Genomic DNA, 11,720 nt, shown 5'->3' on the forward strand with positions numbered 1-11,720 from the left:
ACTGATGATATTTAGCAAATTATTTAGACACTCTGAGTTTTTGTTTCCTCATCTGTAAAGTGGAATTTTAAAAAATCTATACTATTACTCAGTATAGAGTCAGAAAAGCTCAGAGGCGATTTAGTCCAGCTTTCTTTGTCATGTTCCATTCTTTAACATAAGTTCTTAAGTTCTCTATTCTTTAATAGCACTAGAGAACTAAATTTATTAAGAAAATGTAGGTTTCTTTTGTTCCAATTTAAACATTCTTTGAGGTTGATGGCTGTGCATAGAAGACACTAATATCAACTGAATACTTCATGATAGCCATAATCAATTTAATTATTGTATCTAATCTTTTTTTAAAGGACAAGTATCAGAGAGATTAAGCAGCCTACCCAAGATTACGTAGGTAAATGGTAGAGATAAAATTAGATTTCAGAACCACTGTGACATGCTGCTACCGTAGTGGCCCCCTGGCTTTTTTTTTTTTTGAGATGGAGTCTCACTGGTTTTTTCAGGCTGGAGTACAGTGGTATGATCTCTGCTCACTGTAACCTCTGCCTCCCAGGTTCAAGAGATTCTCATGCCTCAGCCAACTGAATAGCTGGGATTACAGGTGTGTGCTACCACACCTGGCTAATTTTTGTATTTTTAGTAGAGACGAGGTTTTTGCCATAATGGCCAGGCTGGTTCTGAACTCCTGGCTTCAGGTGATCCACCCTCCTCAGCCTCCCAAAGTGCTGGGATTATGGGCGTGACCTTTTTTTTTAACCGATAAAAAAATAGTATTTATATAAAAGCATTTTAACTGTTACTTATACTTCCTGGTTTAGAACCACAAGTTATTTCTATATATTTTATAACTCTTCAGTGAGATATATGTACATAAAGTACAGTTATATATTAGGATTTTGCTCAATAAAAATTTGAGTACATATATGCCTGATACTGTTCTAGATACGTATACAAGGATGAAGAAACAGAAAATTAAGAAATAAATTAATAAGAAAATGGCAAGTAGTAGTAGGTATTACAGTGAAAATGAACAATGTGAGAGTAACGGAGGGGCCTTTAAGCTGGGACCTGATGAGAAGGGAGCAAGATATGCATAAAATGGGGGTGCAGGCATTCTGGGTAGAGAGAATAGTTAATGCATCAGCCAAGACCAGTACAAACAGAAAGTGTCCAAGATCAGAAAGAAGGCAAGCATGGCTGGAATATAGTCAGAGATAGAAGGATCCCGGAGTATGTCATGCCTTGCAGCTGTGTTAAACAGTTTTATTTCATTCTGACTGCACTGGGCAGTCACTCCTGGGTTTGAAGCAGGGAAGTAATATAATCTGATTTCTAGTTGGAAGAAATTGCACTGGCTGCTGTGTGTGGAGAATGGATTGTAAAAGGCAAGAAGAAAAGCAAAGAGATGATGAGGATACTTGTAACCAGGAGATGGTAGTGGGCTGGATCAGATGGTAGGAGTGAAAATAGAGGGAAGTGATAGATTTGAGATTTGTTCTGGAGAGAGAGTTGACAGGCTTACTTCTGAATTGAATGTAAGGGAGGAAAAGTAAAGAAAAGAACAAAGGTTGCTCCTAATATTTTTACTTGAACAACAGGATATTGGGGGAACAAGTTACCATTCCTTGAAATGGGTGTGACTAGGGAGAGAAAATCTGTAATTCTGTTTTGTACACTTTAAGTTTGAAGTGCCTGTAGGCATCTAAGTAGAGATGTCCATCAGGCAGTCGGATGTATACTCTCGAGTCTAGAGTTCAAGGGAAGGGTATACATACATTGGGGAGTCGTCAGCATATCCGTGGCATTTAACCCATGGGATGAGGTCACATGTGGAATGAGCATAGAGAAAAAAGGGAAAGGTCCCAGCACTCCTTATGTTTCCAAATTCAATAAATAAGCAGCTGATGAGGTGGGAAGAAATTTTAAAAGATGTGGTATCTTGAAAACAGAGTGAAGAAAATATATCAAGAATCTAATGCTATTTGGGGTCAAATAAGGACTAAGAAGTAGCCCTTGAATTTGACAAAATAGAAGTTGTTAATGACTGAGGAGCAGTCAGAGGCACAGTTGGAAATGAAGCCTGGTGGAGTTGGGTAGGGAGAGAAGGGGAGGTAAGAAATGGAGACAGCGAATGTAGATAATTTTCATAACAACCTCTCCTGTGACGGGGAGCAAGAAAAATGGGGCAATAGTTAGAGTGGACTGAGGGACCAAGTTAGATAAGCAGGTTGGTTTTGTTTTAAATTTTACTTGTAAGTAATCTGCTGCAAGGTCCGCTCTTCTCTTACTTACCAGCCCATTGACCTGCAGACCTGGGCTTTCGTATGTATTAACTGAATGGAAAATCATACATAGGAGCTCTCCAGCTATCCCTGCATACCCTGAGAACCAGTGACAGCAGGAATAAGAATTCCCTTCACTTCCAGGATTAGGCTAAAGGAGAAAAAATAAAGAAGAATTCAACAATCCCTGCTCTGCCCCTTTCTTGTCCAGCTCTGGGAAAACAGGAATATCATACCCTTGTCCCTCCTGCAAACTGCTGACAGTCCAGTAGGGGAGACCTTGGTAGGTGCTCCATAGTCTGTTTTTGACCTGGGCCTTGGATAAGAATAAGGGCTTTTCAGCAGAGAAAAGTGCCTCAATCACAGAGGCATCATGCTGAGCAGAGTGAGGACCTGTGAGGGAGCTTGGTGGAGTCAGGTGGGGGTGGAGTGGTACAGGAGTGCTTTCCAGCAATTTAGGCTTGCTTAAGGAACAAAGCCAGGCTGTTTACTGAGTTCTGTTACCTGGTAGTTAGATGGCTTCTTCTATTTAAATAAAAAGAAAAGAAGTGATGCAGATTTCCCCAAAATTGAGTCTTTGTGCACTTATGCTTGCAAACAGTGGCCTTCTTAAGGTTTATACTGTGAGCTTAAATTTGCCTTCTCACCCAGAAGAAAGTAAGGTCCAAAATTTCCCTCATTTTTTTCACCTCTTAGAATAAAGCGTGCAGTCAGTGTAATTGTTGCATTCAGCTGTCTATTTAAGGTAACACAGGAAATTAGCAGTGCATTTTCAAGAAAAGCTGATTACCATCATCTGTTACTAGTAATCGTCTAAAAACATCACTAAGTATAGCATTGGCAATGGTCAGAGACACATAGATGAAAAGGGGGAAATTATCCATCATTTGGAATGTATTACCCCATACTAATAGAATATACCAATTTAAATTAAATGATTTCAGAATATATCACTCAAGATACAGTGTTCTACCCTATGCGCAAAATGTTCTTCTCTCATCTTTCCCCAGATGTGGAAGGTTGCATATTAGGTTATACTTCCTTTGAGACTGATTGTAAACACACAATCTTTACAGTTTTGCATCCAAGGCAGCCAGCTTTCTGTGAGGCTGTTCGGAGCCTGGGTCCCTGCATTCAAGGGGAACTTCAGATGAGGGCTTTATTCAGGTCTCACCTTATAGTCACCATCTCCATCATGACCATGGATGCAGTAAGATTTCACAGTAGCTCCTGCAGCATCAAGAGGGTAGATTACAAAACCCAAAGATAGCCAGTGGTGCTTCACACCTAAACAGATGTCTGTCTTGCCATAGTGGTTGAACCATAGGCTGAATTGTAAAAGCTGATGTTTGGGATTCTCACTAAAGAAAATTAAGTTAATAGGTTTAAGGATTTTAGGAAATTTAATAGTTGAAAGGGTCTTATCTAGAAAAAAAGGTCACTTTTAAATAATACAACTTAAGTTTGGCAAATTAGGGATTTTGAGTTTTGCTACATAATAAAAGTCACTGTTAGTTTGGAACATGATACTCAGTGGAACATACCATTTCCCTTATGCAAGAGGAGATCCACTAACCCAAATGTAGGGAGACAAGAAGTTCCCATGGTAGTTAAGTACCTGGGTTGGGAAGAGTATCTAGTGTAATAACAGATAACAATGGTCATGGCAGATTTTTCAGTGACCAATATATGTCTCAAAGTTTGGTACAATTTTAAATTTTAAATACAAGGATGAGGATAATACATGGTTGAAAAATGTCTTTGTAAGTATTATATAATCTTCACTGCTTTTTTCCAACTTGTTTAACTTAAGACTTTTTATCATGCTTCTGAACTAATATTTTTAATTAGGAAAAAAGCACATATGTATTTGGCCCTTCCAATTAATGTTTTATTCAATGATAGCTTGAGACTATAGGGAAATCCAGTTCAAGTTCACCTTTTTATATACACTTCTGATTTTGAGCATCAGTTCAGATTTTCCACAATGATAGCTAATCTTCCTCAGTGGCTTGAGTCTTAAACATGGTTTAAATAGGGAAAGAAGCAAGAGCTGGATGGGTCCTCTCCCAGAAGGTGAGCTATTGGCCTATGGGGTGACCAAGGGAAGGAATCCAGTCATGAGTCCTTAGCTTCTGTTTCTGGTTGGGCCAGTAAAGCCTCTTCCTCATCCCTGTTTTCTCCTTATCACTAGAGATAGAAACTAAAAACCATGACTTCAGTCTGCTAAAAGCCTAAAACAAAATAGGATAACAACAAAATAAGGCAGCCTGGACAAGGCTGTTAAGACTTCCATGGATTACCAAAAATATAAATGCCACTAAAGCCATCATTTGTCCTCATAAAATGTAATCAATTGTTACCGAAATTTTTAATGAAATCTTTCAGACTCTTAATGAGTATTTAACTATCAGACTAAAGTAATTTATACATCATTATTTTCTTAGATCTTAGAGCTTCTCACTTTCTTTTTTTTTTTTTTTTTTGGAGACAGAGTCTTGCTCTGTCACCCAGGCTGGAGTGCAGTGGTGCAATCTCGGCTCCACCTCCCGGTTCAAGTGATTCTCCTGCCTCAGCCTCCCAACTCCCAGTTACAGGTGCCCACCACCACACCGGCTATTTTTTTATTTTTAGTAGAGATGGAGTTTTACCAAATTGGGCAGGGTGGTCTCAAACTCCTGACCTCAAGTGATTTACCTACCTCGGCCTCCCAAAGTGCTGGGATTATAGGCGTGAGCCACCTCGCCCAGCCTCGCACTTTCTTTTGAGAACCAGTTTTCACAAAGAAATCATACTACTTCACATAAATTTTAGTATATGCATTTAACTGAGAGATGTACATATTCCAGGCAGGTAGTGGAGCTGATACGCTAGCCAGATGACTACTTAACCATAACAGTTTGCAGCCCATGAAATTCAAATCTTTGCCTCAGCAGACAGTCATGGACTTTCAAGATCATTCTTTAAATTATTTGTGATAAATGCCTGTAAAGTCCAAGTGATAAAAGTGTGTTAATTGGGCCACTATATGTCACTCAGTAGCTCCTATAGGATTCTTGTACAGGATCTCACTCTGTCACCCAGGCTGGAGCACAGTGCTGTGATCACAGCTCACTGCAGCCTCGACTTCCTGGGCTCAAGTGATCCTCCTGCCTTAGCCACCGTGCCCATCCCAGAACTGCTTGCTTTCCATGGCTTCAGCCTAAGTAACTCTCACATATTACCATGGTAGCTTTCCACCTCTTACCTCTTACCCTCCTTCCCACCCCCACCTCCACCCATTATACTTCTGCCAGCTTAATTTTCCTAAAGCTGGTGGTCCCTATTCCCTTCTAATTTTAGGAAAGACTTCCATACCTGGGCTTTCCCATTTCAATTCTTACTACCAACTGTGTTCTAACCAAATAATTTTATTCCCTTAAGATGTCCCATATTTTCCTGTGCTATTTTTCCTCCTTGGAATGTTACCTTGATGAAGCCCTTCCCAAACATATGTGATTTTTTTCCCACTTTGTATTCCGTAATATTTTGTACCACTTATACAACTAAAGCCATTCAGCCTTGTATTACAGATATTTGGGCTTTCCCCATACTCCACAACTGCAAATCACAGAACACACTTCAAGGTAGACTTGGGTTCATTTCCATGACAATGTCTAAGTTTTATTCAGCACTTAAGAATTATTACATTCGTGACATATTTTCATTTCCCTCACAATGGCTTTGCACGTAGTACACCCAAATAATTTTTTTGTTTCTATGCAAGCATTTTCACAAGGTAGGTATTTTTCTGAGTTTTTTTTTCCATTTAATATGTGGTGATAATCTTTCATGTTCATATATTCAAGCACCTTTTATTTTTAATGGCTGCATATTCTGTAAAATGCATGATACCTACTTTAACCACTATTGAACATATTAGAAAGCTTTTAAATATGTGCTACTACAGATAATGCTGCAGGGTGTGTCTTTGCACACTAGAGCAGATATATCAAAAAGATAACTTCCTAGAAATGGAGTTACTGGCTCAGAGGTTATGTATACTTTTTACTTAGTACCAAATTGCCTTCCAAAAACACTTAAAAAATTTCCACCAGTAGTATATGAAAGTGCCCATTTCCATGTCTGGATTTTGTTACCATTTTATGGGTTGCACAAAAAAGTGCTTGCACTTTAATTTACATTTCCCTGTTTACTAGTGAAGTTAAATGTCTTTTCATATGTTGGCTACTTGTATTTCTTTAAAAATTACCTATTCGTATCTCTTTGCCAGTTTTTCTCCTAGGTTGTCTTTTTCTTGATTTGTCACATTTTAATTGATTCTGGATGTTAATTCTTTTCATATACATTTCAAGTACCTGTTTCCAGTTTATCATTTGTCTATCAAGTTTCTTTTTTTTTTTTTTTCGAGACAGAGTCTAGCTCTATCATCCAGGCTGGAGTGCAATGGCACAGTCTTTGTCTCCTGGGTTCAAGCGATTCTTCTGCCTCAGTCTACTCAGGCATGCATCACCACACCTGGCTAATTTTGTATTTTTAGTAGAGACAGCATTTCACCATGTTGGTCAGGTTGGTCTCAAACTCCTGAGCTCAAGTGACCTGCCTGCCTCGGCCTCCCGAAGTGTTGGGATCATAGGCGTGAGCCACTGTGGCCAGCCGCATCAACGTTCTTTGTGGTATCTTTTGCAACTTTTAATTTTTAGGTAGTCAGATCTTTAGTCTTTTGATTTATGGCTTCTCAATTTTGTTCCTTATTTAGAAAGGGCTTTCCAGTCCTAAAAATTATCAAAATGTTTTCCTCTGATAGTTTTACTTTGCCTTAGCATTTTTTTTTTTTTTTGAGACAGGGTCTCACTCTGTCACCAAGGCTGGAGTGCAGTGGCTTGATCACAGCTTACTGTAGCTTTAGCTTCCTGGGCTCAGGTGATCCTCTCACCTCAGCCTCACAAGTAGCTGAAACTACAGGTACTTGTCACCACACCCGACTAATTTAATTTTTTTGTAGAGATGGGGTCTCACTATGTTGCTCGGGCTGGTCTCAAACTCCAGGTTCAAGCAATCTTTCCACCTCAGCTGCCCAAATATTTTAGCTTTAAATCCTTTCATTCATTTCTATTTTATTTTGAGGTTGGACAAAGGGTAGTAATATATATTTTTTAATTCTTTGCAACACTATTGAAACCTTTCCAGTTGATTTGAACTCTTGCAGTTATAAACTAACGTTGTATATGCATTTGGGTTTATTCTGGATTTTCCTTTGTCCACCAACTTTTAAAATTTATTCCTGTTTCACTGAGATTCTTCTTTTGCATTCTCTCTTCTATATGAACTTTAGAGTCAGTTTGTGGATTCTATTAAGCATTTTTTAAATCTTACTGGGATTTTTGTTTGGATTGCATTTAGGGATTCTTTGGGGAGATTGAACATCTTTATAATATCGAATCTACCATTGTGGACTCCTGCTTGTGCATCTTCTACTCAATCATTTCCTTTTCTCCTACTGTAAAGTTTTACAGCTTTTTCCTCTAGCTCCTATACCTTGTTAGACTTACTCCTAGGTATTTTATGGTTTTTATTGATGATTAGGATCCTTTTTTCTATTGTCTGTCCCATTGGCATTTGCCTCTAGATAATAAAACTTCATTTTTATATATTTATTTCTGGCCACCTCATTAGTCTTAATAATTTTTCAGTTGATTTTCTTGGATTTTCTAAGTGTACAATTCTGTCACCTGCAAAAACAATGACAGGCTTTTCTCTCTTTTTTCATTTCTTTTTAGTTAGAGATTTGAATTGTGAAATCCCTGAATCATTAGGGGTTTCCAGGACATGATTTGAGAGCAGCCATGATAGGAGGCATTTTTATCTTCTTCTTAGTTTTAGGAGGAACACTTCTATATATTTTCAATTAAATTTGATGCTTGCTGTGGATATCTGAGGGAGTCATTTTATCCAGTTAAGAAAGCGTTCTTCTATTTTTCACTTAGGATATTTTATCAAAATTCAGTGTTCTAGTACATGAAATGTGTTTTTGACATCTATTGAAATTATTTTTTCTTTTTAATCTGTTACTACAATTATCTTGAATTTTTTTTCCCAATTTTCCTGTTTCTTTCTTGGTATAAACACTACCTGGTCATGATATATTCTTTTTACCACCCTTACTACTAAATTTGGTTTTATTTAGAATGTTTATATTCATAAGCAAAATAGATGTGCTTTTTTTTTTCTCCTTTTACTTATGTTTCTCCTTGCTGTGCCATACGTTATGTACTTGGGAGCTAGTTGTACCTTGAAGATTTGATAACATTCTCTCATAAAACTGAGTCTGGTGGCTTTAAAAGATGGAATTTTGACTGCCTTTTCAATTTTAATTATCATATTCAAGGACTGTGAATATCCTAGCCACTTTTCTCTGATCTTGAACAAGTTACTTATTTCATTGAATCTCAGTTTTGTTCATGGTTAATGGAGATAACAGTATCTAACTCCCAATATTGTCATAAGGATTAAATGAAATTGATTATTTAGCATAGTTTTGTCTCACATATGGTAAATGGTCATCATTAATAACCATTATCATCATTATTCCCTTATGTAGATTACTGTAGTGACCTTAGTCATCCCCATCTCTTACGCAGTACAGCTGTAAATTCCACAGTAGACAGAGAGGTCAAAGATGTGCTAATGGTCCAGCCCACAGTGGTAGTCATCCACTCTATGGGACATACCCTTTGGTGGGTCTAGACCTCTCCCTCAACTAGAGCTTTTTCCCACAGTGCTGTATCTCAGCAGACCTGGCCATGGGCCAGGATACACCACCTGTGTTATATAAGGGAGCCAAGGCAGAGACTGCATGTGTGCACCTTGGCCATCCCTGCACTGTCTGGAGCTCGTTCTCCACATTAGAATGCTTATGTTAGTTTTTGAAGATTTTTAACTTGAATGGAAAGGTAACTTTTTTTTAATGTTATTTGAAAAATCAGGATCTTAATATATAAGCGATGGGAAGGCAGTCTTTACGTGATTGGTCAAACATTCCATGAGTTTTGTTTTGAGGAAATAATCAGATGTTCTGTCTCCTTTTGAAAGGAGGATAAAATGCTAGGCTGAGTTAAATGTATAAGGTAGAAAATGGAGACTTGTTGCATTCTCATCAATAAGCAGAATATGGTTTTTTCCAGTCTTCTACTACTTCACAGTCCTTCATCTGATATTTAAAATGTATTTATGTTGAGTCATTTCTTTCTCTCTTGCTGGTGAACCAGAAGATCATGAAATGATTCTACAGAGGCAGTAGCATTATGTTCAGTTTCTTTTTTTGTATGCATCAGATAAGAGGCCTGCAAATGGAAGTAAGTTGCCTCACATCCTTTGTATGGTGATCGCAGTAATGTTTGCCTTTTTACCACTGGTGCAACATTTATTAGTTCATAAACCCCCTTCCAAAGAACCTAAGGGCTTTTTGGTGAAAGGTGACTGTGGTGGGAACGGTATTAGGTTTTGACAGGCTACTTTTGTTTTTACAAACATTTCTTCTCTTTAGTAGTTTAGAAACTATTACCTTAAAAGAGAATTGAGGACAGGGACATGACTGGACTAAGTGGAAGTTAGTGCTTAGAGTTAGGATTTAGAATATAAATATGGAAGTTAGTATTTAGAATTAGGATTTCTGAATCTGTGAATAGAAAGGTAAAATAAAATTTTGAGGTCAGTTCAGCTTAAGCCTCTAAATCATTCTCACTGAACCAAAGCTTCCAGTTGGTAAAAATCTTAAGATCTGAGGAATAAAAATAACATAAGAAGCTGGCTTTTGGTAAACCTTAATAGTGATAGAAGAGGGATAAAGTGACAATTCCAGAGATTCTCCCCTCCCCTTTAACTCCCTCTCGTCCACTCAACAGGCCTTCCTGTGACCTGTGAGTATCAGTGGAAGCGGTCCCTCCAATAAGTTACCATGGCCTAAGAAAAGAGTCTACTAAAAAATTACGTTCCCATGGCTGGGCGCAGTGGCTTATGCCTGTAATCCCAGCACTTTGGGAGGCCGAGGTGGGCGGATCACGAGGTCAAGAGATGGAGACCATCCTGGTCAACATGGTGAAACCCCATCTCTACTAAAAAAATACAAAAGTTAGCTGGGCATGGTGGTGCGCACCTGTAGTCCCAGCTACTCGGGAGGCTGAGGCAGGAGAATTGCTTGAACCTGGGAGGCGGAGGTTGCAGTGAGCCGAAATCGCACCACTGCACTCCAGCCTGGCGACAGAAGAAGACTCTCTCCAAAAAAAAAAAAAGTACGTTTCCTGAAGTTTTCACAGTATTTAAGTATTTACTTAAAGAAGGAGTATGTGTTGTATCCTAGATAGTGAATATAGAGAAGGGTAACCCTGGATCACTAGAAATAAGCCTGCCAATTTTCAGTACCAGCCAAGCAGCAAAGTTTTGGTGCTATTTATTTTTTCTAGCCCTTACTAGATATTCTTTTACCATTGAAAATATTGAGGAAGTTATTTATATTTTTGTTATATACATTATAAATTTTATGTAATATTACTATTACACATAATTATATATCTTTTATATAAAGTACAAATGTCTTCTTTTTCCAGAGCAATAATGAAGTTTCACAGTATGAAAATGGAAGAAATCAATAAAATTATTCGTGATCTGTGGCGAAGTACCTATCGTGGACAAGGTGAGTACCGTGGTGTATCACAAATGCTCTTTCCAAAGCCCTCTCTGTAGCTCTTCCCCTTGTGACCTCTCATCATGCCAGCATTACCTCCCTGGACCCCTTTCTAAGCATCTGTGACATTTTCTAAGAACTCTTATCTTGGCAACATCTTGTAGCAAGAAAATGTAGTTTTCTGTTCCAGAGCGTAACAGGACTTACATATTTGGCTGCAGTAGGTATTATATTTAGCTGATGACATAATAGATTCTGTCATAGCGTAGACAGGATAAGCCAAAATGTGATAAGAAACCATCCGGAGGAAACTTTTTTTTTTTTTTTTTGAGACAGAGTCTCGCTCGCTCTGTTCTGTCACCCAGGCTGGAGTGCAATGGTGCGATCTTGGCTCATTACAACCTCCGCCTCCTGGGTTCAGGTGATTCTCCCACCTCAGCCTCCTGAGTAGTAGCTGGGATTACAGGCATGCACTGCCACACCTGGCTAATTTTTGTATTTTTAGTAGAGACGGGGTTTCACCATGTTGGCCAGGCTGGTCTCAAACTCCTGACCTCAGGTGATCTGCCCACCTCAGCCTTCCAAAGTACTGGGATTATGGGTGTGAGCCACCATGCCTGGCCCGGAGGAAACTCTTAACAGGGAAACTAAGAAGAGTTGAGGCTGAGGGCTGGGGCATCTGGGTTGCTTCTGGCCAGACCACCAGGCTCCTGAATCCTCCCAGCCAGACAAACAGGTTCCACACCAGCCAATGTTTT

General features: G+C 38.7%; 1 protein-coding gene across 1 annotated transcript in view; it reads left to right on the forward strand.

Annotated features, from left to right (window-relative positions):
- RAD50 (RAD50 double strand break repair protein) overlaps window positions 1-11,720 on the forward strand; it is an 87,109-nt gene that overhangs the window by 68,439 nt on the left and 6,950 nt on the right. The window contains exon 22 of the mRNA XM_012444683.2: window positions 10,886-10,971. Within this exon, the coding sequence (XP_012300106.2) occupies window positions 10,886-10,971 (86 nt within the window). The remainder of the gene's footprint in view (window positions 1-10,885; window positions 10,972-11,720) is intronic.

This window comes from Aotus nancymaae, unplaced genomic scaffold (genome assembly GCF_030222135.1).
Source record: "Aotus nancymaae isolate 86718 unplaced genomic scaffold, 86718_ANA_hifiasm-v0.15.2.pri h1tg000064l_1, whole genome shotgun sequence".
Taxonomy (NCBI): domain Eukaryota; kingdom Metazoa; phylum Chordata; class Mammalia; order Primates; family Aotidae; genus Aotus; species Aotus nancymaae.